At 41.5% G+C, this 23,481-nt stretch overlaps 1 protein-coding gene across 2 annotated transcripts in view; it reads left to right on the forward strand.

The window, feature by feature from the left end:
* The window catches only part of AKAP10 (A-kinase anchoring protein 10), a 73,125-nt gene that overhangs the window by 38,972 nt on the left and 10,672 nt on the right, over positions 1–23,481 (forward strand). The window contains exons 10-13 of one of the 2 annotated variants that reach the window (XM_090291805.1): positions 4,247–4,417; positions 9,851–9,960; positions 12,878–12,960; positions 23,082–23,134. In XM_090291805.1, coding sequence (XP_090147931.1) covers positions 4,247–4,417; positions 9,851–9,960; positions 12,878–12,960; positions 23,082–23,134 — 417 coding nt within the window. Of the gene's footprint in view, positions 1–4,246; positions 4,418–9,850; positions 9,961–12,877; positions 12,961–23,081; positions 23,135–23,481 lie in introns of those variants that run through there. The other variant, XM_090291806.1, reaches the window with a different exon arrangement.

The raw sequence follows: 23,481 nt of genomic DNA on the forward strand, positions 1-23,481 counted from the left end.
ATGGCCTGGCCCACCTGCCTTGGAAACTTTGGGAGAGGAAAGATCAATGAGAATGGTCAGCGACTGCTTGAGCTTTCGTGTCACCACGGCCTGTGCGTGACAAACACATTCTTCAAGTGCAAAGAGATCCACCAGGTGTCATGGAGGCACCCCCGCTCCCGCCACTGGCACCAGCTTGACCTCGTCATCACCAGAAGAACAGATATTGGCAGCACCCTCCTCACCCGCAGCTACCACAGTGCAGACTGCGACACGGACCATGCCCTCGTGGTAAGCAAGGTGCGCATAATGCCGAAGAGGTTGCACCACTCCAAGATGAAGGGTCGCCCACGCATCAACACCAGTTGTGCCAGCAACCCAGTTAAGACCCAGCAATTCATCAACAAGATGGAAGATGCACTCGGCGAGGGAGTGGCGGCAGATGACATTATGGAATCCAATTGGCCATGTCTCCGCGACGCCATATACAACTCCGCCATTATTGCTTACGGGAAGAAAGAGCGGAAGAACGCTGACTGGTACGAGGCTCACTGGGAAGAAATGGAACCCGTGATCGAGGCTAAGAGGAAGGCCCTACTGGCTTACAAGGTCACGCCCACTCCCAGTACACTTCAAGCTCTACGGGCTGCCAGGAACAAAGTCCAGAAGACCGCCCGCCACTGTGCCAACACCTATTGGCTAAACCTGTGCAGAAGCATTCAGGAAGCCGCCGATATAGGCAACGCACGAGGAATGTATGAGGGTATCAAGAAGGCAACAGGCCCAATCCCCTCCAAGATCGCCCCCCTTAAGTCCAAGACAGGTGAGGTCATCACTGACCAGGAACAGCAAATGCGGCGGTGGACCGAGCACTACCTCGAGCTGTACGCAACGAAGAACACCGTAACAGACACTGCTCTTAACGCCATCCCAGACCTACCAGTCATGGAGGAGCTAGACACCCCACCTACTGCGGCAGAGCTCGGCAAAGCCATCGACCGCCTCGCTTGCGGGAAAGCACCAGGAAGCGACGGAATCCCTCCAGAAATCCTAAAGAGCGGGAAACCAGTCCTGCTACAGCCGCTCCACCATCTACTCTGTCGCTGCTGGAAGGAGGGTTACATCCCCCAGGATATGAGAGATGCCAACATTATCACCATGTACAAGAACAAAGGAGACCGCAGCGACTGCAACAACTACCGGGGCATCTCTCTCCTCAGCGTCGTCGGCAAAGTATTCGCCCGGGTCGCTCTTGCCCGCCTGCAGACCCTTGCTTCCCGCGTCTACCCAGAGTCCCAGTGTGGCTTCAGAGCTGGCCGTTCAACAGTGGACATGATCTTCTCCCTACGCCAGCTGCAGGAGAAGTGTCACGAGCAGCATAAACCACTCTACCTCGCCTTTATCGACCTTACGAAGGCGTTTGATCTGGTCAGTCGAAGCAGTCTCTTCAGCTTGCTACGGAAGATTGGCTGTCCACCACATCTGCTTGCTGTGGTCATGTCCTTTCACGACAACATGCACAGCACGGTGTCCTACAACGGCGCAACCTCTGAGGCCTTCCCAGTCAGCAGCGGAGTAAAGCAGGGCTGCGTCCTCGCGCCTATGCTGTTCGGAATCTTCTTCTCCATGCTCCTCCAATACGCCTTTAAGGACTGCAGCGAGGGTGTCTTCATTCACACCAGATCCGATGGCAAGCTCTACAACCTGGCCCGTCTACGAGCCAAGAACAAAGTCAAAGAGGTGCTCATCCGTGAGATGCTCTTCGCCGACGACGCAGCTTTGACATCACACTCCGAAGAGGGACTCCAGCAGCTAGTCACTTGCCTTTCCCACGCATGCAAGGAGTTCGGACTAGCCATCAGCCTGACGAAGACGAATGTTATGGCTCAAGGCACGGGGACTCCCCCATGCATCACCATCGACGGGTACACCCTGGAGGTTGTCAACGACTTCACTTACCTCGGGTCCACCATCTCGAGCTCTCTGTCAGTCGACTTGGAGGTCAACCGGAGAATCGCCAGGGCAGCCACAGTTATGACCAGACTGAACCGGCGAGCGTGGAACAATTCCAGCCTCACTGTGAAAACCAGACTGCGCATCTACCAAGCCTGCATACTCAGCACTCTCCTCTATGGCAGCGAGACGTGGACCACCTACGCAAGGCACGAAAGGAAACTCAACAGCTTCCACATGAGGTGCCTGCAACGCGTCCTGCATGTCGCCTGGCAGGATAAGGTCCCCAACACCGAGGTGCTGAAGTGAGCCAATATGAGCAGTTTGCATGCAGTTCTTAGCGAGAGACGCCTCAGGTGGCTCGGCCATGTCAAAAGAATGGATGCAGGCCCTATCCCCAAAGACCTCCTCTACGGCGAGCTAGCAGAAGGCCAGAGGATGACAGGGCGCCCAAAACTGCGGTTCAAAGACATCTCCAAAAAGGACATGACACAATGCTCCATCAATCTCAACACATGGGAAGTTCAAGCAGACGACCGCCTAGCCTGGAGGCTTGCGGTCAGGCAAGGTACGTCACGCGCAGAGGCTGCGCGCAACGAGGAGGCGGTCCAGAAAAGATCGAGGCGGAAGCAGCGTCAACAGCAGCAACAACAGCCATCTGCCTTCACCTGTAACAAGTGCGGCAGGGATTGTCACTCCCGAGTCGGACTGCACAGCCATTCTCGGCGGTGCAGATAGACTCTCAAGAAGCTACGCCATCGTCTCTCGAGACGGACGGCTGCCGCCGACGACGACTGGAAAAAGTTAGATTAGGAATGATCCATATATTTCACCAATATCTTTCAGCAGGTTTGGAGCACTAGTTTTCTGTAGTATCATGATCACTTTAAAAAAAAATTATTTATTTCTTTGTTTGTTTATTTTTAGAGAGGGAAAAGGATTGAAAGAGAGGGAGAGAAACATCACTGTGTGGTTGCCTCTCACTTGCGTCCCCAACTGGGGACCTGACGTGCAACCTAGTCATGTGCCCTGACTGGGAATCGAACCAGTGACACTTGGCTCACAGGCCGACGCTCAATCCACTGAGCCACAGCAGCCAGGGCTCAATCACTTTTTAGGGTATCACTAGTAGCTTATTAATAATAAAGTCTTAGAATTTGTGAATGACTTTATTTTTCTAATGCACTAGACAGCTTTTACCAGGAGTTGCACAGAGCCCAAGATAAACCCATGAGGTTACGTTGCTTATATATGTCATGTGTGTCTGTGTGGAAGGGGTTAAGTAAATGCCGTTAAAAGAGTACCCGCATAAAAACTGAATTCCGGGAATATGGAAGAGTTGAATATAAAAACTGAATCATTAAAAAGCTAGTGGTAAACTGAATAGAATATCACTTATTGCCCAGGAATAATAATTTTTTCATGTTTAAAATTAAAATCTTTCTGACCTTAAAGGAAAAGTTCCAGGTCTGTATCATATAAAGAATGTAAACTTCCTGGGTAATAAAATTAAAGTACAGAGAAAATAAATTCTAAAAATATGTTTTATTAAATGTGTGTATGTAGAGAACGTACACTAACTTTAAGAGTCAAGTAGGTAAATGGGAGAAAGACGAAGGCGCGCCTGCGCCGGCTGCTACGGGCAGAGCGTGCCCGAAAGACGCGGACACGGGGCAGCGGTGCGCGCTCGCGCTGAGGGCGGCGAAGGAGGCGTCGGCAAGGGCAAGCGCCAGGGATAGACACGATTTTAAAAACATTCATGCATTATTAGGCATTTGTTTAACAATGATTTGAAAAAACACAGCCCGGTTTGGAAAGCCTGTGTCAAAACAGGTACCTTGATGTGCTGCTAGTGGGACAAACGGACAGCATCGTTCTGAAGGGCAGATGGCCCCACATGGCAAAGCTAAAGGTGTCCATACTGTTGGACTCAGTAATCACACGCCTAGTAATTTAGAGTAGGGAAACCAGTTTAAAGGTGAAAATCAATATATATGCAGAGGCTTTACTATTTATAACAAGCCAGAAAAATCTTGTTTCAATATATATCCACTGCCTAGACTTTTCTGGTCAGTAAGAAGTCTAAGTATCAAATCTTAAGTATCACAGCAAGTGTTTTTTGGGGGGAGGGGCTATAAATTGCACACATGGTAATTTTAGTTACATGTACATAAAGGGGTAATACTTGGAGTGTAAAAAGGAAAAGTGAAATCATCTGTACTAGCTAACAGAAATGTAGGTAAAATTTTGTTTTAAAATAAAGTTTTGGTTGTATTTGATTACATTTTAAAATAATGCTTGTCCTCTTGTTTAGGTGTTCTTGCCTGGCTTTTTGTCCAGCAACCTTTATTATAAGTATCTGAACGATCTCATCCACTCGGTTCGAGGGGATGAGTTTCTGGGCGGGAATGTCGCACTGACTGCTCATGGCTCCGGCCCCCCTGACGACCCCCGCCCAGGCGGTGCGGACGGCTCAGCCTCTCAGGTACTAGCCGATTTGCCTTTGTCTTTAGAAAGGTGTATATACCCTTTTCTTCAGATTCAGTAACAGATCCCGTTCGTAAATTTTAAGTTGTTAAGAAACAAAGGAGAAATAAAATTAGCCTCCACTGTATATTCTGATCAAAGTATTTGTGGCCTTGGCCGTGTATCTCAGCTGGTTAGAGCGTTGTCGCGGTCAGGTTTGCGGTCAGGGCATGTATAGGAAGCACCCAGTGGGTGCATCAATCAAAAAGTGGAACGACAAATTGATGTTTCTCTCTCTTTTTCTCTCTCCCACTTCCTTTCTTTCTAAAATCAATCAGTAATTTAAAAAAAATTTGTGTATATTATATTGTAAAGTGTCATGCTGTTTCATTCTGGCCATTATGCTGCTTGACACTCTAGCTGTTGCTTTGAATAACCAAATAATATGATATTCATTTATGATGTCTGAAGATGTACTTATTTGGGAAATTTTAGTAACTAAATTTGGGATGTGTTCTTATAGAATAATTGAGTGGCTGCTAGATTTCTTAATATTGTATTTCACTGAAGAGCTTTTGATTTCATTTTGAACTAGTGTGCTATTGTACATTTTCTAATCTTTCTTGTTTTTTTGGAGTGCTTTCATATATCACACCTTATCTGATTCTCCCCAAAATCACACAAGTAGGTTATGCTCAGGAGAAGAGATCTGATTTTATTAAAGTCACACAGTAAGTGCTAGAACCAGAACTCTATTCCCTGTCTAGTATTCTTCACTGTAAGTTTAATAATATAGCATTATTATTTTGTCGTCACTACTGACAAATAACACTTTGGATTTTTGACACTGGGCCTTGGACAAATTTTCTTAAAATTTTTTATTTTATTGCCATCAACAAGGCTCTCCTCAGTACATTTTCCTCCTCTTTAAGGTTACATAGGCGGTAACCTGCTGGATGTGGTTGCAATTTTGTTTCTTTACATAGGCTGGAATGTTTTGGGCTTTTTAAGGCATTTGAAAGGTCTAGGTGCTAATTATAAAAAATATTTTTACATTTTGCTTGAAGTGTAATATACTTACAGAAGATGCAACACATCATGACTATATACCGCTTGAAGACTTCTCATAAACAGAACTAACCCGTTTACCAGCATCCAGACCAAGAAACAGATCTTGATCAGTGTGCCAGAAACTCCCCTGCATCCCCTTCAGGCGCTAGCCTCCCCCTGCCAGTGTGGCTGCCATCCCACTTCTGATGGCATAGATCAGTCATCTGCTGTTGTCATTTTATAACTGAAACCACACTGTATGTATTTTTCCTTTTTTTTTTTTTTAGTACAGATTTATTGAGATACAATTCACATACCATACAATTCACCCATTTACATGTACAATTCGATGGTATTTAGTATCTTCACAGAGTTGCTTACCTGCTGCCACAGTCTATCTTAAAGAGCATGGTGTTCACCCAAGAGAGAAACCCTGTGTCCTCAGACTGGCACCCTCTCTGTCCTCCAGGACCCTGCCGATCCACTTTCTGTCTGTTGATTTGCTTATTCTGGGTATTTCATATGAATGGAACCATACGAGAAGTGGTCTTTTGTGGCTAGCTTCCTTTTCTTAAATTTTTTTTCTTAGCATAATGTTTTCAAGGTTTATCTCTGTTTAGCATATAACAGAACTTTATGACTTATTGTGGCTAAATAATATTCCATTGTGCAGACTTCCCAAATTTTGTATAATATATCTACCAGTTGGTGGACATTTGGGTTGTTTCTCCCTTTGGCTGTAATGAATAATGCTACTGTACAAGTTTTTGTGTGGATATGTTTTCCTTTCTCTTGTGTGTTATACAATAGATAGGAATAGAATTGCTGAGTCAAATGATAATTGTTTAACTCTCGATTACTGTTGCTTTGTAATAACTTTTGAAATCAGGAAGTGAAATCAGAAAGTTCTTTTTCAAGGTTGTTTTGACTACTTGGAGTCCCTTGAGTTTCCATTTGAGTGTTTTGGATCAGCTCGTCAATTTCTATGAAGAACCAGAAAGGATTCTGATAAAGAGTGCATTGACTCCATAGATCAATTTGGGGGTATTGCCATCTTAACAATATTAAATCTTCTGATCCATGAACATGGGATGTTTTTTCATTTATTCAAATCTTCTTTAATTTCTTTTAACAATATTTTGCAGTTTTTAAGTATAAGTTTTATATTCTTAAAAACTTATTTCTAAATATTCTTTTTGTTAATATTATAAATAGAATTTTCTTTAAAATTTCATATTCAGGTTTATTTTAAGTGTATAGAATTGCAAGTAATTTTTGTATTGAGGTAAAATTCACTTGACATTATAAAGTATATAGTTCTGTGACACTTCATATGTCCCTGATGCTGTGCGGTCAGCACCACCGTCTGGTTCCAGACTCTCATCACCCCAAATGGAAACCTTGTGCCAAGTTAGCAGTCACTCCCATGGTCACCTGTTTTCTTCTAAGAGTTTTAGACTTTTGATCCATTTTGAGTTAGTTTTGCATATTGCATGAGATAGGATCCTACTTTACTCTTTCACAGCTGGATATGTATTTGTCCCAGCACCATTTATTGAAAAAAACTGTTCTTTCACCATTGAATGATCTTGGTGTTCTTGTCAGAAATCATTTGACCTAGGTATATGGGTGTATTTCTGGACTGTCTGTTCAATTCTGTCAATTTGTGTATCTATCCTTATGTCAGTACTACATTGTTCTGATTATTACAGCCTTAGGAGTTTTGAAATCAAGACATATTGGTCCTCCAACTTTGTTTTTTATCATTTGCAAGATTGTTTTGGCTATTCTGGGTCCCTTGTGATTCCAAGTATGAATTTTAGGATCAGCTTTTCCATTTTGATCAGGATTACATGAATCTGTAGATCGCTCTGGGAGTGTTGTCATCTTAACGATTTGAAGTCTTCCAGCCCCTGAACATGGGATGATATTCTGTTTATTTAGGCTGCCTAATTTCTCTCAGCAGCATTTTGTAGTTTTCAGTGTATAAGTTGTAACACCTTTTGTATTTTTTTAATTTTTAAATTATACTTTACATTCAATATTTCATATTATTTTCAAGTGTACAGCATAGCAGTTAGACAATCATATACTCTTAAGAGTATTCCTCCCAGTATTTCAGGTACCCACTGGCCTCCTACATGATTAGCACAGTATTACTGACTGTGTTTCCTACGCTGCAGTTTACATCCCCGCGACTGTGTTGTGATTGCCTATTTGTACTTCTTAGTCCCTTCCCCCTTTTCACCCAGCAGAATTGTTTTCTTAATTTCATTTTTTTAATTGACAGACTGCTTATTTCTAGGCTATGTCACATCTGCCCACTTTTTTAATTTAAATATCCTGTAAAGTTTTTTTTAATATCAAGCCCCTGGGTAACATATTTATTTGTCAGTTGCTTATTGCTGGGATGGTTCTTAATGAAGACTTTCTCCTAGGACTTAATCAGGACTAGGCAGTGGTGGTTATGCAGTTCAGCCTCTGGGCTTCTGTTGTTTTCTCTGAATTTGTAAATATTTTTCTTAAAACTTTCCCTCAAGCTATTAGTTCTTTTATCTTGAATTGGATCAAATTCTTCCTTTCCAAAAGTGTTTTTGATTTGTGTTTTTGTTGTTTGTTTGTTTGCAGTCTGGGAAAGCAAACCTTACATATATCCTTCTATTCAAAAAACATTGTATGTTATGAAACCGCCCTGGCTGGTGGGGCTCAGCTGGTTGGACATCGCCTCACAAAGCAGAAGGTCGCTGATCTGATTCCCAATCAGGGCACATGCCTGGGTTGCGGGTTCTGTCCAAGAGGCAACCAATCAATTTTTCTCTTTCACATCAATGTTTCTCTCCCTCTCTCCCTCTCTTCCCCACTCTCTAAAAATAAATAAATGAAGTCTTTATGAAATTTTATATATAATCTAATTTTTTGATTCATCATTGATAATGCATAGAAATATTGCTGCTTTTTGTGTGTGATCTTCTACCTTCGACATTACTAAATTCATGTTAGCTCTAATAGTTTTCTTGTGGATTGTGTAGGATTTTCTGTATGTAAGATCACGTCATTTGTGAATAGAAAGTTTTGTTTCTTCCTGTCCTATTGGATGCCTATTATTTCCTTTTCTTGCCTAATTGCTCTGTCTAGAACTTCCAGTACATCGTTGAATAGAAGTGGTGAAAGTGGGCATCTTGGTCTTGTTCCTGATCTCAGGGGGAAAGCTTTCAGTTTTTCATCATTCAGAAATATGTTAGGTTTGAGTTTTTCATAAACACTCTATGAAGTTGAGGGAGTTCCCTACTATTCCTAATTTGTTGAATGGTTTTTTTATCAAGAAAGTATGTTGGGTTTTGTCAAATGCTCTTTCTTCATTAGTTGAGATGATTATGCAGCCTTTTGGTTTTCACTCTTGATACAGTGTACTATGTTAATTGAGCACCAACTGTTAAACCAGTCTTGCATTCCTGGGATAAATCCCACTTGGTTGTGGTATATAATTATTTTTGTATGTTTCTAGATTTAGTTTGCTAGTATTTTATTGAGGATTTTGCATCTGTAACCAAGAGAGGCTGGTCTGTAGTTTCCTTGTGCTATCTGGTTTTGGAATCCAAACAGCAATGGCTTCACAGAATTTTCCCTATTTTTTATTCTGCTGCCTCTTTCTTTTTAATCATGTGCCCTTCTGGATGCATTAAGAGAACACTTCCCTCATTTCACCCCCAAAGAATGTGCTATAAGTATCTGTTCAATTATTTATCTTATTAATTTAACCTATACTTTAGTCGTGGGTATTGTGTCCTGCATTTTGTTAAACAGTCTGCAGTGAATAATCTTGTATATAAGTCAGTGTGCATAACTGTAAGTCTAATTGAATTTTTAGAAGTGGAATTTCTGGGTCAACCCATGGTTCTGTATTTCATAGAAGTATCAATTTTGACTTGCTTTTTATGTGGGGTTGAGGAGTGGAGTAGAGTGGTGGAGGGGAGCTCATTACACTCATTTAGCTGGTCATTTTAGAAAGTGTCCTTCAGCTTGTTTTGTTACGTGGCCTCGCTGAGAATCAGAGGCATTCATGCTCATCTTGTAAAAGCTGGGCTTTGCAGTTATTAGTCACAATTAGGCATGTGCATCTGTAGGCATGGGAGTTTTGCACACTAGGAAACATAATGCTGTGAAGACAGCACATTTGTGGGAATTGAGGTCATTAAGAACCCATGGTTCTTTTTTCCTGTAGTTATATATTGATGTTACATTTCAGAATTACTGTTGTAAAGCATCTCAGTAATGATAGGGTTGAGTAAAAGTTACATGTATTTCAAACACTGCAGATTTTGTACAAATCTGTGATATTCCAAACCCAGGAGTGATTTGATTTCTAAATAATAAACCACTAATTTTACAATTTCTGTTGTAGTCCAGTGTGAAAAAAGCTAGTGTTAAAATTCTGAAAAATTTTGATGAGGCAATAATTGTGGACGCTGCAAGTCTGGATCCAGAATCTTTATATCAACGGACATATGCAGGGTAAGCTTGGCACATGTCTAGAATTTTTTCAAGTATAGTGAATTTTGCATCTTTTTATATTTTAATTTATTATTATATGCCCAGCACTTTAACATAGAGTGTACAGTGGAACATGATTAAGAGCAAAGGCTCAGGAGTGACTCCCTGTGTTTTAATCTTGGCTTTTCTACTTATTGGCAAACTACTTCTACTAGTAGTAGAAATACTACTATTTCTAGTATTTCAGTTTTTTCGTCTCTAAAATGAGGATAACATTACTCCTTCATTGGGTTGTTGAGGGGATTAAATGCGATATAACACATAAAAGCATTTAAAGCATGCCTGGTTTATAGTAAGCACTCCACAAATGTTATCACCATCATTATTCCGTCACCATATATGGGATTGATGAGGTGTCATCTTTATATGGTATGTTGTGGGCTGTCTCATCCATATTTCATTTGATCCATATTGTCAGCTATTTCAGAGTCCATGGCTTAAAAGCAAAAATAAGATTAAAGACAAAGATGTCAATGTCATTTATTATGGACTGTATAACTAATACTTATAAAACGGAATAAAATTATTCCTTTGTATTTGAGAATTAACTTGGTTGTTTATTTTATCTTATTACAAAAAGACGGTGATTCATAGAATATGCTTACTAAACTTTACCAAAGATCAAATCATAAAATCACTTCCTCTTCCCTAAACATGGCTTGATTAACACATAAGCCTATGTAATGGCTTGATTATGCAGCCCCAACCCCAGACCCAGAAGTGCCATAAAAAAGGGATTTCAACATGTTTAATTGCTTTTATCAGCAAGTAACAGTGATAGTTGGGCGACCAAGGATTCTGAAAGGTACTTTGAAGTCAATGAAAGGTTATTTGACCATGTTGTCTTTGGAAAGCACACTTCAGCTATGTCAGCATTGATTTCTTCTTTTAGGAAATAGTGGACAATAAGCCTTAATGAGTTCATTTCCAAAGGTGATATTTATTCTTAAGGAATGGTTGGTTCATTTATTTAAAACCTTAAGAAAGTATCAATTGCAAGATGTTTTGTAGGGTTTTTTGTGTAAACAGTATTCCCTCACTTATCGCGGGTATTACATTCTAGGACCCCCCCCCACTCCATCCCCCACTCTAGGTGAAAATCTGTGAAGTAGGAACCTTACATTTATTTTAGTATTTACATATATTTTAAGGCCTTATAAACCCTTCCCAGTCCCTTATTAACCTTTCCCACTCCCTTATTAACCTTTTCCACACTTTTATAAATTCTACCTATGTTCTTAAACATATTCTACACTCTTAAACCTACGTGACTAACAACATACATATACAGTACCGCAAAATCCCGCGATATAGTGAAAAATCCGTGATAAATAATTAGGTATAATATTTTTTAAAATCCTGCAATACAGTGAGGCCGCGATAAGTGAACCACGATATAGAGAGGGACTACTGTAAAATATAATTTTTAAAAAATAATTTATAAAATGGGTCATAGAGGTGATTTTTCTCAGTCTTTAAAGATAGTTTCCAGTGTTTAATTTTATGATTTTAGCATCTTTCTGAAATATTTCTCAAGGCAAACAAATTTCTGTCGGTTGGTGTAGTGGACCCGTATATGAAATAATGACTTATTAGGAAGGATATCTCTAAAATAAGATCCACTTTGCCTGAAAGGAAATAATATACAGGCATCACAAAAGTTTTTTTTTTTTTTAAACTAACTTTTAGTTACAGCTATATTAATCTCTTCTTAGAAAAAATTAAACATATAGATAAGGCTAATGTCTCCTTTGATCATACACTATACCTTATTTTCTCTCCTTCCTATTCAGAATAATCATTGTTATAATATGATACATACTTTTGTTTGTTTATTTTTATGTAATTGATATTACACTGTATTCTGTATCTTGTACTTTCATTCATATTGAGTTTTGTAGATTTTTCTATGTTCGTCTATACAGATATACCTCATTTTAACTATCTCGTATTCTATATATAATACTAATTATAGCTTATAACTGTGGCAAAATATTCCACACAATGTGTTGTGCCACTATGTGGTCATTTTGATACTGAGTATTTAAGTTTTCAATATTTCACTGTTACACACAGAGTAGCAAAGCACCTCCTTTGATATCCTTTCTTGTTTCAAGAAGCAGACTTAAAATTTTAATTTATCTTACTAATTTACCTTTAAAAAGTATCTGTACATGTTACATTCTTACCAGTCATTAATAAAGATACTAATTTTCCCCACATCCTTGTCAACACTAAATAACACCAAACTTTAAAAAATTTTTTTTAAACCCAATCCTATATTATCACTCATGAGAGGGAGCTGCTTTTGGCATCTTTGTTGGTTGTTGAGATTTTTCTTTGAATTGATTCTTCCCCTTTTCACATTTCTCTCTGTTGGGTGATTTCTCAATGACTTGTTGGAACTCTATGTTTTTGGATATTAATTATTGGTTTGTAACAATCTGTTGAAAATAAGACCTTTCACTGTGTTCTTTGCCTTTTAACTTTGTTTATGCTACTGTAGCTTTATGGTATAATTATATGTCATTCTACTTTAATAGTACATTTTGTCCTACCATTTTGTCTCTTTACAAAATTATCTGGCTATTCTTGTCTCATATTCTCTTGTTTGAATTTTAGAAATGTGAATTACCTGTAAACTTGTCATGTTTTATAACCCTTTTTGAGAACTTGAATGGAATTACATTGAATTAAAGATTATTTTGCTTTGTGTAGGGGATAGTTCTATTTAAAATGAGCCTCACTTTGAATACCATGGGATAGCTATAAATTGTATTTCTTGCTTTTTAGATTTAGATGAGATACTTTCAATTTGGTTTCTCTTCTTAATTTAAAATTGATTGTTAGAAATTCTGTTCTTTCATACGTTACATAGGAAGATGACATTTGGAAGAGTCAGTGATGTGGGGCAATTCATCCGAGAATCTGAGCCTGAACCTGATGTGAAGAAATCAAAAGGTTTGTGCTGTTTTTTATACTTCATATTAAGTAAAACTCACATTAGTCATTGACTGTAAGTGAAGGATCATTTCAGATTCAAACTGTTTATTTTATAAAGTAATTGTCATATATTTCACCTGTATTTATAGTCACAATGAGTACAAAGCCTTCATGTAATGACATCCCTATATAGTCTCTTTCTCTCTATCAATCAAAAGTTACTTAACTTGCTTTACCATGCAGAAGACACATCTGTGTGAAGAAATAACCATCACCTTTTTATTTAATGATGAAAATACCCAATCCAGGTTGGACTTAAAGTTTATCTTGAGACCCTTTATCTTATTAAGTTTCCTCTAAATTGCTGAAAGTTGTAATGAAATATATGTGGAAATTATTAATAGGTGAAATTGAAATCCTTTTTCTAATCGGCAGAAGAGTACTTGGTCAGTTCCAGGCGTTAGACACAGAAATCCTTTTTGTGACACGGTGCATTTTTTGTGACTAATTTCAGCTTCCAAACAGTTGGTTTACACAGGAAGATTTTAGAAATCAATGTGGATCCATTTAGATGATATCTAGAAATTTTTCAGTGTAATTGGACTGACAGTATTGTCTTGAGTAAAAGATACTAACTTCTATATGAAGAAAATACTGCATTTTGATAATGTGTTTAAAACTAAAAAGCTGTTATTATGAACAATCTCCTTTTGATTAGATATACCTTGACAAAGTATGCAAAAAATACTATTGTTGAAATAATTTAGACCAAAAACTGGGCCTGTTACCTATTTGACCTCATTAGTTTATCCAGATAATTGAGATTTATTTCCTGTTTTGCCAGAGAAAGAAGCCTGAGCTGGGAAAAATGTAAAGACTGAAGGAAGTCTACACAGTCAATTCAGTAAAGAATGTTTGAGTGCCTCTGGGTGCTCACGTGCTCAGGGCAGGTTAGAAGATACAGAGCCTGCCATTAGGTCTTGTAGTGTCTTTCACTGGGTAAAAAGTGAATACTAGGAGGAGGTCACTGATGGCCTTGGAGTAGAGGAAGTGCTAGACAACCTCTGGTGGGGTTTGGCCAGGAAGCACTCTGTGTGGTCAGTGGGGATGAGAGTCTCCAGTATTAATAGAATCTCTGAGCCGTTTGTTTTTTTTAATTAAAGCTGGTCTTATTCCTCTGATAGCTCATGAAGAAAATTACTGCTCCAGTGTATTGGTATTGGGTGTTTGCAGTTCATTTTTGTTTCGTGTGGATTAAAGTACATTTTACGTAGTTAGAGATATATGAAAGTTTTTCCCAAACCAGTGTCTCTGCTCATTCTATTCAAGTCTCTTCATTTTATTTATTCATTCATTCTAAAATACGAGTGCCTACTATATGCATCTACTGTTCTAGGTATTGCAAATAAAATTCTTGCCCTCAAGGAGCTTACATTACAATGGAAAAGATCGCAAATAGACAAGTGCAGTGTACATGCGTGTGTTTACATGCTTACCTGTAAACATGGGAGTGGAGTCAGGAGCTGGGAGAGGGGTGGGGAGTGCGTTTTCCACGGGGGTTGTCAGGAGAGGGCTGGCTGAGGAAGCAGCACTTTGAGAAAAGTCCCAAACAAAATGGCGCAGGAAGTCCCGGCAGTTTCTGAAGGAACGGCATTCTCGGCAGAAGGAATGGCATTCTCGGCAGAAGGAACGAGAATAGAGACCCGAGGCCTCAAGCTCAGCATGGTCAAGGAAGAGCAAGACCAGTGGTGCTGAAGAGGGGTGGGGAAGGGGGCAGTGGTGGAAGGCGAGTGAGGTGGGGACTTGAAAGGGGACACGTTGCAAGTTAGAACCGGGAAGTAACAAAATGTGATTTGTGTTTTAAAGGGGTGGCCCTAACATGTTTAGAAAATAAAGTATAGGGGTTTCAGCAGAGAAGCAGGGAAACAACACTCTTGCCATGGTCTACGTGAGGGATGACGGTGGTGGCTGTGGATTAGGTAGTGGGAGGATGGTCCCATTTGGGTTATATTTGAGGGTAGAGGCAACAGGATTATATCTACCCAAGTCACCCTCCATCAGGTGATTGCATTATTAATTTGAGACATGTCTGTGTAAAGAAATGACTTTTGACTAAATAAATAAATAAATCTGTATATCCTGGTGCTTCCTTTAGTTGTCTAGATGTCTCTTTAAGTCATGTACTTTTTTGGCAAGTAAATGATGTAATATAGGAGCCTACAGATTCAATTCATTCACTCAGAAGGCATTTAAGTGATTCCTGTGTGCCAGACACTGTGCTACATGCCAGGGATACAAGTAAGAGGGTATAGTCTCAGTTTGTTTTAATCCAGCTTATCCCCCCCTCCTTTTTAAAAAAATATTTATTTATTTTTAGAGAGAGGGGAAGGGAGGGAGAAAGAAGGAGAGAGAAACATCAATGTGTGGTTGCCTCTCACACACCTCCCAGCTGGGGACCCACCCACCACCCAGGCATGTGCCCTGACTGGGAATCAAACCAGCAACCCCATGGTTTGCAGGCTGGCACTCAGTCCCCTGAGCCATACCAGCCAGGGCTTATTCCCTTTTTTATGACGCTAACTTGGTAATCCTGTAGTTACTCTTTAAGATGCAGGTATTTTGTCTCTCTTACTTGACACTATATTCCCTGATTCAAAAATTATGCCTGGCACCTGGTAGGCACTTATTAAATATTTGTTGATTGAATTAACCTAGAAGAGTTTCAGCAGAGATTATCTGGGTGGTAAGATTATGGATCATATTTATTTTATTCAAGAAAAAATTTTTTTTAACTGAGACACTAAGATTACTTTATTCTCCTGAGGATACTTACAGAGCCCCATTCCCTCCTTCTCAGACCCAAAATAGTGGAGATTTTCTTAGCATTTTCAAGTTCATGTAAACCTTAGATAGTACATCTGTGGATCGTCGTCGTCGGCAGCCGTCCGTCTCGAGAGACGATGGTGTAGCTTCCCAAGAGTCCATCTGCACCGCCGAGAATGGCTGCGCAGTCCGACTCGGGAGTGACATGGTATCTGTCTCCTCCCGTGTTGAATCGACATCTTGTGATGACGCTGAAGCTACAGAGCCTGGGCAGGGTAATATGGAGGGTCTGCTGTTGCCCATGCAGCAGACCCCCCCTCTCTTCGCAGCTGAAGGGTCCAAGGGAAAGACGGAGTCGATACAGCTTGGGTTCAGGTGCGCCGCAGGAGTTGCCGGTGTTGACTACAACGTCAAACCGCCTTAGGGACTCCGGCTCCGGATTTTCTGTCGGGGTTTACTCCCTTAGCCTTTCCCCTGAAGAGGTATGCCGCAAGGCAGCGGAGGTTTTTTGGAGTCAGAGTTTTCCTTCTCTGATGTACCCTGACTGGAAGATCGAACCAGCGACACTTAGCTCGCAGGCCGACGCTCAATCCACTGAGCTAAACCATCTGTGGATACCACTTCCTTATTCTGTAAATGAAGTTGAGGATGAGGGAAATTGTAACTTTCTAGGGATCACAGGGCAGGGTAACGGCAACCCCAGGGCTTTGGTTCAGAATACCATTTTGACAGTAGTTTGCTCTTCAGCCCTGCTCCTTCCTTCCTCTCCTCCCTTGTGGAGGGCTCCTGCACAGAGTATCCGTCGGTTACCAGTCTGCAGCGTCAGTGTGGGGTTTGAATCCCTGAGAGTCGTAGAGCACAGAGCACAGGGTTGAGTTTTGAGAAGGGTGTGTCTCAGAGGCTTCTGAGAGTATGAGAACTTTACTTGCCAGGCAGGCAAGGTAATTTTAAAATTGCATTCAGATCATCTAGCAGAAATGTAACAAGAGGGAATTGTAAAGGGTGTTGTGAGCATGTGGTCCCGTAATGGCTGTCCCCTGGTGTCTGGATGCTGTGGTGGGAGATGAAGCTGTACTTACATCGTTGTAAGTATTTGTGTGTTGTTTTAAGAAACCTGGATTCCTCTCATATAGGTATCAGGGATTTCTAAGCAGAATACTGACCAGATGCATTTTTCTAGCAGTAGTGTGGGAATGAATTACGGTTGGGGAGAGACTGGTATTAGAGAAACCAGTCAGGTAGGAGGATTAGCTAATAGCTAGAAAGAAGGAAAAGAGGATATGAAGGTGGGTGATGGTAGCAGGAATTAGGAAGGATGTCAGATTTATAAGATTTACCAGGGGGAATTTAGAGACTGCATCTAAGGTAGACCTTGGTGACAGATTTTGAATGGAGAATAAATGAGGAAGGTATGTTGAGTTTTTAAAAATGGGTTCTTTGGATGAGAAATATTCATGATAATTTACACTAGAGGATTAAATTAATTTCTGAGATAGAGGATAAGCTCCATTTGGAACATGTAAAGTTTGGGATGCCTTTAGGGTAATTTGTAAATACGGGTTTGACACCCAAGGACTAGGTTTTGAGTTACTTGGATTTTAAAGAAAGTTAAATCCAAACGAGGGGATGAGGTATCCCAGAGAGAATATGTTGAGGGAGGAGAGGAGGCTGGGAATGGGATCCTGGAGAAGCCTTGTATTAAAGGGAGAGGGAATACACAGAGAAGAGTCGGAGATGTGGCTACTAAAAGACAAGGAGAGGACTTGCGTTCAGGATGGTGGTGTAGGTAAGCATGGCTCGCCGCCTCGAACAGCTACATCAAAATTACAAATCAATTGAGACAGAGACTTTCGGCCAAGATGGAGGTGTAGACAGACACGCTGCATCTCCCTCCACAACTAAGAAGGAATACAACTACCTCAAAACTAGAGACAACCAGAAGTTCCAGAAAATCAAGCTGCATGGAAATCCAACAAACAAAGATCTAAAGAAGAAATATTCATCCAGACAGATAGGAGGGGCGGAGCTGGGGCAGAGAGGATGTAGTGCAGTGGCGGCAGCAGCAGTGGCAGTGGCGGCCTAGTGGAAAGCGCAGTCACACGTTTTAAAAAGGACGGATACCTGGAGAGTGTTCCCAGCTCTTCACTGGACCTCGTAGTCAACGGTCCCAGCACCAGGGAAAATCAAGCCTCATTGCTTCTGACTGTGCAGACCGGTGGGGGTTGGGGTGGAGGCAGAAACTGCTGGTCTCTCAGCAGAATCCGCTTGTTTAAAGGGCCCCCACGGTCCTAGAACATCCGCAGACCCACCCACTCTGGGAACAACAGCCAGGGCAGCAGCCAGAGAGGTGCCAGTTTGTTGCGGAAGTGGGAGAGGTGCCTGGAAAAGGAGCAAGTGCTGGGCAGGTGGCATTGTTCCCTCTTGGACCCCTCCCTCACATACAGCGCCACAACGTGGTGAAACAGGTCGCCCTGTACTGACGAATCCCTAAGGCTCCGCCCCTTACGATGTAACAGGAGCAACAGCTCTACCTGGGATGCGGAGGCAAACAAACACAGGAGCCTCTCAGAATGGAGAGACAGAGAAGTATGGCCCGAAAGGGGGAACGGATCAAGGTTCCAGTGGGAGAACTAAGCGACGAGGAGATAGCCAACCTCACAGATGAGGAGATAGACAACCTAACAGACGTAGAATTCAAAACACTGGTGATAAAGATGCTCACTGGCTTAACAGATATGCATGAGTACGGCAAACACATAAGACAATAAGTGAAGGCTGTGCTAAGTGAAACGAAGGAAAATCCACACAAAACCAATGGTGAAGGGAAGGAAACCAGGGTTCAAATCAATGATTTGGAACATAAAGAAGAAAAAAACAGTCAACCACTATAGAATGAGAAAACGAGATTTGAAAAAAATGGAGAAAACTTCCCAAATTTTGTGAAGAGGATAGACATACAGGTCCAGGAAGCAGGGAGGGTCCCGGGTGAGCTGGACCCAGAGGGGGCCACACCAGGATGCATAATGACTGAGATGCCAAAGGTGAAAGATAAAGAGAGAGTCCTGGGGGCAGCAAGAGAGAGGCGGAGAGTTGCCTACATGGGGATGCCTATAGGCTGTCAGCTGATTTCTCATAGGACACTTTGCAGGCAGGAAGGGACTGGCAAGCATTATTCAATGTGATGAAAAGCAACCTACAACCAAGATTACTCTATTCAGCAAAGCTATCATTTGGAATGGAAGGGCAGATGAAGTGCTTCCCAGACAAGGTGAAGCAAAAGGAGCTCATCATCACCAAGGCATTATTATATGAAATGTCAAAGGGACTTCACTTAAGAAAAAGAAGATCAAAACTATGAACACTAAAATGACAACAAACTCACAACTATCAACAACTGAATCTAAAAAATAAAAACAAAATCCAACTAAGAAAACCAGAATAGGAACAGAATCGTAGGTATGGGGATCATTTGGAGGGTTATCAGCTAGGAGGGGAAGGGGGAGAAATAGAGAAATGATGCAGGGACTAAGAAGCATAATCGGCTGGTACGAAATAAACAGGGGGAAGTTAAGAATAATATAGGAAAGGGTGAAACCAAAGAACTTATATGCACGACCCATGGACATGAACTGAGTGGCTGCGATTGCTGGAGGGAAGGGGGGATACTGGGCAGACGGGAACAAAGGGGGAAAAATTGGAACTACTGTAACAACATAATCAATAAAATATACTTTAAAAAAATTACAACTCAATTACAGAACAACCATTATTCAGAACCCCCAGACAGAGAACTGAATGGAAGTCCTATAACTATGGAATTAAAGAAGAAACCACATCAAGACTGGTAGGAGGGGCAGAGATGCAAAACAGGCTGGCCCCGCACCCTTGTGTGGCAGATAAAAATCAAGAGGGATATCCCAGGAGCAAGGGTTTTCAGTTCCACTCCAGGGCCCCCAGCCCAGGGTTCCAGTGCCAGGAGGAGAAGTCTGCATAACTTCTGGCTGTAAAAACCAGTGGGGAATGTGGCTGTGGAAGACAAACTGCTTGAGTCCCTGGCAGTTCTTAAAGGGCCCGTGTACAGACTTAGTTGAACTCACTTCCTTTGAGCACCAGCACGGGAGCAGCAGATTGAAAGGCACCAGAGGCCTATGGGGAGGAACGGAAGTGTCTGACATCAGAGCCAGAGCTGGGCATCAGCTTTCTCCCAACAGAAATGCTGGCAGAAGCCATTTTTTCTTCTCTGAGCCCTCTCCCCCTAACAGAACAGACAAAGGAGCTCCATATCTGAGACTCCATCAACCTGGCTCACAGTGTTTGCCCCACCCTGGTAATTCCCTGAGGCTCTACCCCACCCAAATTTTGGGCCCACCCAAGCTGTTCCCAGTGGCTGCTTCAGATTTTCTTAAATGCTCTCAAGCAAGCAGCATCTGGACTCAGCGTGCCCCGTACCTATTGCTAAATGGCCCTAGGCTCAGCTGTACCAGCAGCTGGCCTTGGTTCATAGCATGAACTCACCTGGGCAACTCCAGCCCAGTGCAAGTAGCAGCCATCTGCAGATTGCTTTGTAGCTTATACTGGGTGGCCCCGGACAGAACACAGGCAGTGGCTGACCTTGGTGTGCACTTCCTGGGATGCCCCAAGAACCTACGCACAAAGTGGACAGCTACAGACTAGGATGGAGCACCATCACTCAAACACCTCCACAAGTGATGGGCTCAAGTGGCGGACTCAGCGGGAACCAGAGCCCTGCTGAAGTAAGTCCTGTTCTGTGGGGTGGGCCCCTGCACAGCTGATCCCCTGCGGTGGCGGGAGGTTGGTGGTCAGTGGTCACAGCCAGTCCTTGCAGCTGACTGGCCTGAGTAAATCCCTGCCATTGACCTGCCAACAGCATCAAGGCTCAACTACAGGAGGAGGGTGTACTCAGCCTACACAGTGGGCACACCTTGAATACCCAGCTTGGGTGATAGGGTAGGCTGTGCCACTCGATCCTATAGGACACTTACTACATTAGGCCACTCTTTCCAAGCCTGGGAGTTGTAGCAGCTCTACCTTATACATAGAAAGAAACACAGGGTGGCTGCCAAAACGAGGAGACAAAGAAACATGGCCCAAATGAAAGAACAGAACAAAACTCCAGAAAAACAACTAAACAAAATAGAGATAAACCATCTACTAGATACAGAGTTCAAAACAATGGCTCCAAGGTTGCTCAGTGAACTTAGTGAGAACTTCAACAGCATCAAAAAGGGCATGGACACCCTGAAAATCATCCTGTCAGAAATGAGGAATACACTAACTGAAATTAAGAATAATTTACAACTATGAACCAGAGGATCTCAAATCAGCGATTTAGAAGACAAGGAAGCAAAACACACCCAGTCAGAACAACAACAAGAAAAAATCCAAATAACGAGGACAGTGTAAGGAGCCTCTGGGGCAACTTCAGGTGTACCAACATTCGCATCATGGATTTGCCAGAGAAAGAAGAGAGAGAGCAAGAAATTGAAAACCTATTAGAAAAAAAATGATGATGGAAAGCTTCCCTAACCTGGTGAAAGAAATTGACATACAAGTCAAGGAAGCACAGAGTCCCAAATGAGATGAATCCAAAGAGGCCCATACCAAGACACATCATACTTAAAATGCCAGAAGTGAATGACAGAATCTTAAAAGCAGCAAGAGAAAAGCAGTTAGTTACAAGGGAGCTCCACTAAGACTGTCAGCTGATTTCCCCCCCAAAAAATCTTTGCAGGCCAGAAGAGATTGGAAAGAAATATTCAGTGATAAAAAGCAAGGAACTACAACCAAGATTACTCTACACAACAAAGCTAGTGTTTAGTATTGAAGGGCAGATAAAGAGCTTCCCAGAAAAGAAAAAGCTAAAGGAGTTCATTATCACCAAATCAGTATTATATGAAATCTTAAACGGTCTTTTTTAAGAAGAAGAAGATCAAAATTATGAATAAAATAGCTGTAAATACATATCTATTAACAATTGAATCTATAAAACAAAGAAGCAGAACAGAAACACATTCATAGATACAAAGAATGTTTTGATGGCTGCCAGATGGGAGGGAGGATACAAGGGGATGGGCAAAAAAGGTGAAGGGGTTTAGAGGTACACATTGGTTGTTACAGAGTAGTCACGAGGATGTAAAGTACAGCACAGCGAATATAGTAGCCAAAGGCTATGTATGTGTGACTCATGGACATGGACAAGGGTGTGGCAGTGGCCTGAGGGAGTGAGGGGAGTCTGGGTGGGGGGCCAAACGGGGAAAAATTGGGACAACTATAACAGCACAAACAATAAAATATAATTTAAATTTTAAAAAAAGAAAAGAGGAAGCAAAAAATGGGTATTAAATGAAAAGGAGAGAGTGTTAACAGTGTGACTCTGCAGGTGCACCCGAAGAGAGATGCTTTGGGTAACTCCGCGGGTATTTGAGACTTTAGGCGAATCGTGGCAATTTGGCGCTGTTGACTCTGTGTGGCCATAAAATTTAACCAGGCCAGAATTGAAACTTCTAGCTAGAAATGAAAATTACTAAAGAAAAAGGATTAGATTTTATGTTTTTCGTGAATGCTATGTATAGTTTTATCCCAGTCTTTGAATTAATTAGGGCCTTGCCTAAGAGATGATCTACCAACCACTTGGTTTTAGGCAAAGTTAGAACTTGAGCCTATTGGTATTAATGAAAGGATACTCTGTGTATTTCATTCATGGAAATAGAGGTTAGCCTACTGCCTTGGTGACTTTTCAGCATCTGTGTACAGTTGTAGGTGGGCTTGTGTGTCTCCAGGAAGTTGAGGTGTACTGTGACTTGGACAAAGTATGGCTTATTAAAACTGCTCTTACCCAGCCAACTTATACAGCATGTAGCGGCATCATCTATACTTGAGGCCCTTTTGCATAGTAGCCGCTCTGGAAGGCTTGGTTACATAACAAGCAGAGCGGTCTCTCCTGCGGTGTCCCTGTGTTCTTACCCCAAACTAAATCCAGGTCATGGGTTTGTTTTCGCTTTGTTAGTTTGCTGCAAATCTACCACTAGATGATAGTTTCTTTTATGAAATAGAAGAATCCAGATCTCAGAAACAGCTTTTCAAAGGTTTTTCAAATCATGATATTTGTAAATTAAATACTCTATTATGGAGACAACATAATCAGTTTCTATTGATAGCAATATTCCTTAAATGTTTAAAGGAGATTATACAAAGAATAAAAGTAATGTCCATGTCTGGAAGTAGCTTGTAAGTAAGAGCATTTTTAATGTAAAATTTGCATGAAATCTACATTTAACTTTGGCTTTATTTACTAGGATCCATGTTCTCACAAGCTATGAAGAAATGGGTGCAAGGAAATACTGATGAGGTAAGTTCCCCTTTTAGTGTAAAAAGATCCCTGTTTGTAAATGCACCTTGCCTAACTAAGATTTCAAGATCTCTCTTTCTTTAGTTCCATGTTGAAGCAACATGGCACATCATTACTCCCTTATCCAGGATGTAACAAGGAAGGGCGAGCCCTTCTTAACACCTTATAATTGCCTGGTGGAGGCAGTGGAGGTATCTTCAGCCCAGAGATTCTAACCACTGAAAAATAACCACGCAATTCAAGTTTATATCAACCAGCAGACATCAGTAATCATTGAGGAAACAAACACTCAAAAGTTTCCTTTCTGTCATTCAAAAAGGCTTCCTTGTTGAATAGTTAAATGTGTT

Source organism: Furipterus horrens, unplaced genomic scaffold, assembly GCF_987537825.1.
Source record: "Furipterus horrens unplaced genomic scaffold, mFurHor1.1.pri manual_scaffold_11, whole genome shotgun sequence".
NCBI classification, from domain to species: domain Eukaryota; kingdom Metazoa; phylum Chordata; class Mammalia; order Chiroptera; family Furipteridae; genus Furipterus; species Furipterus horrens.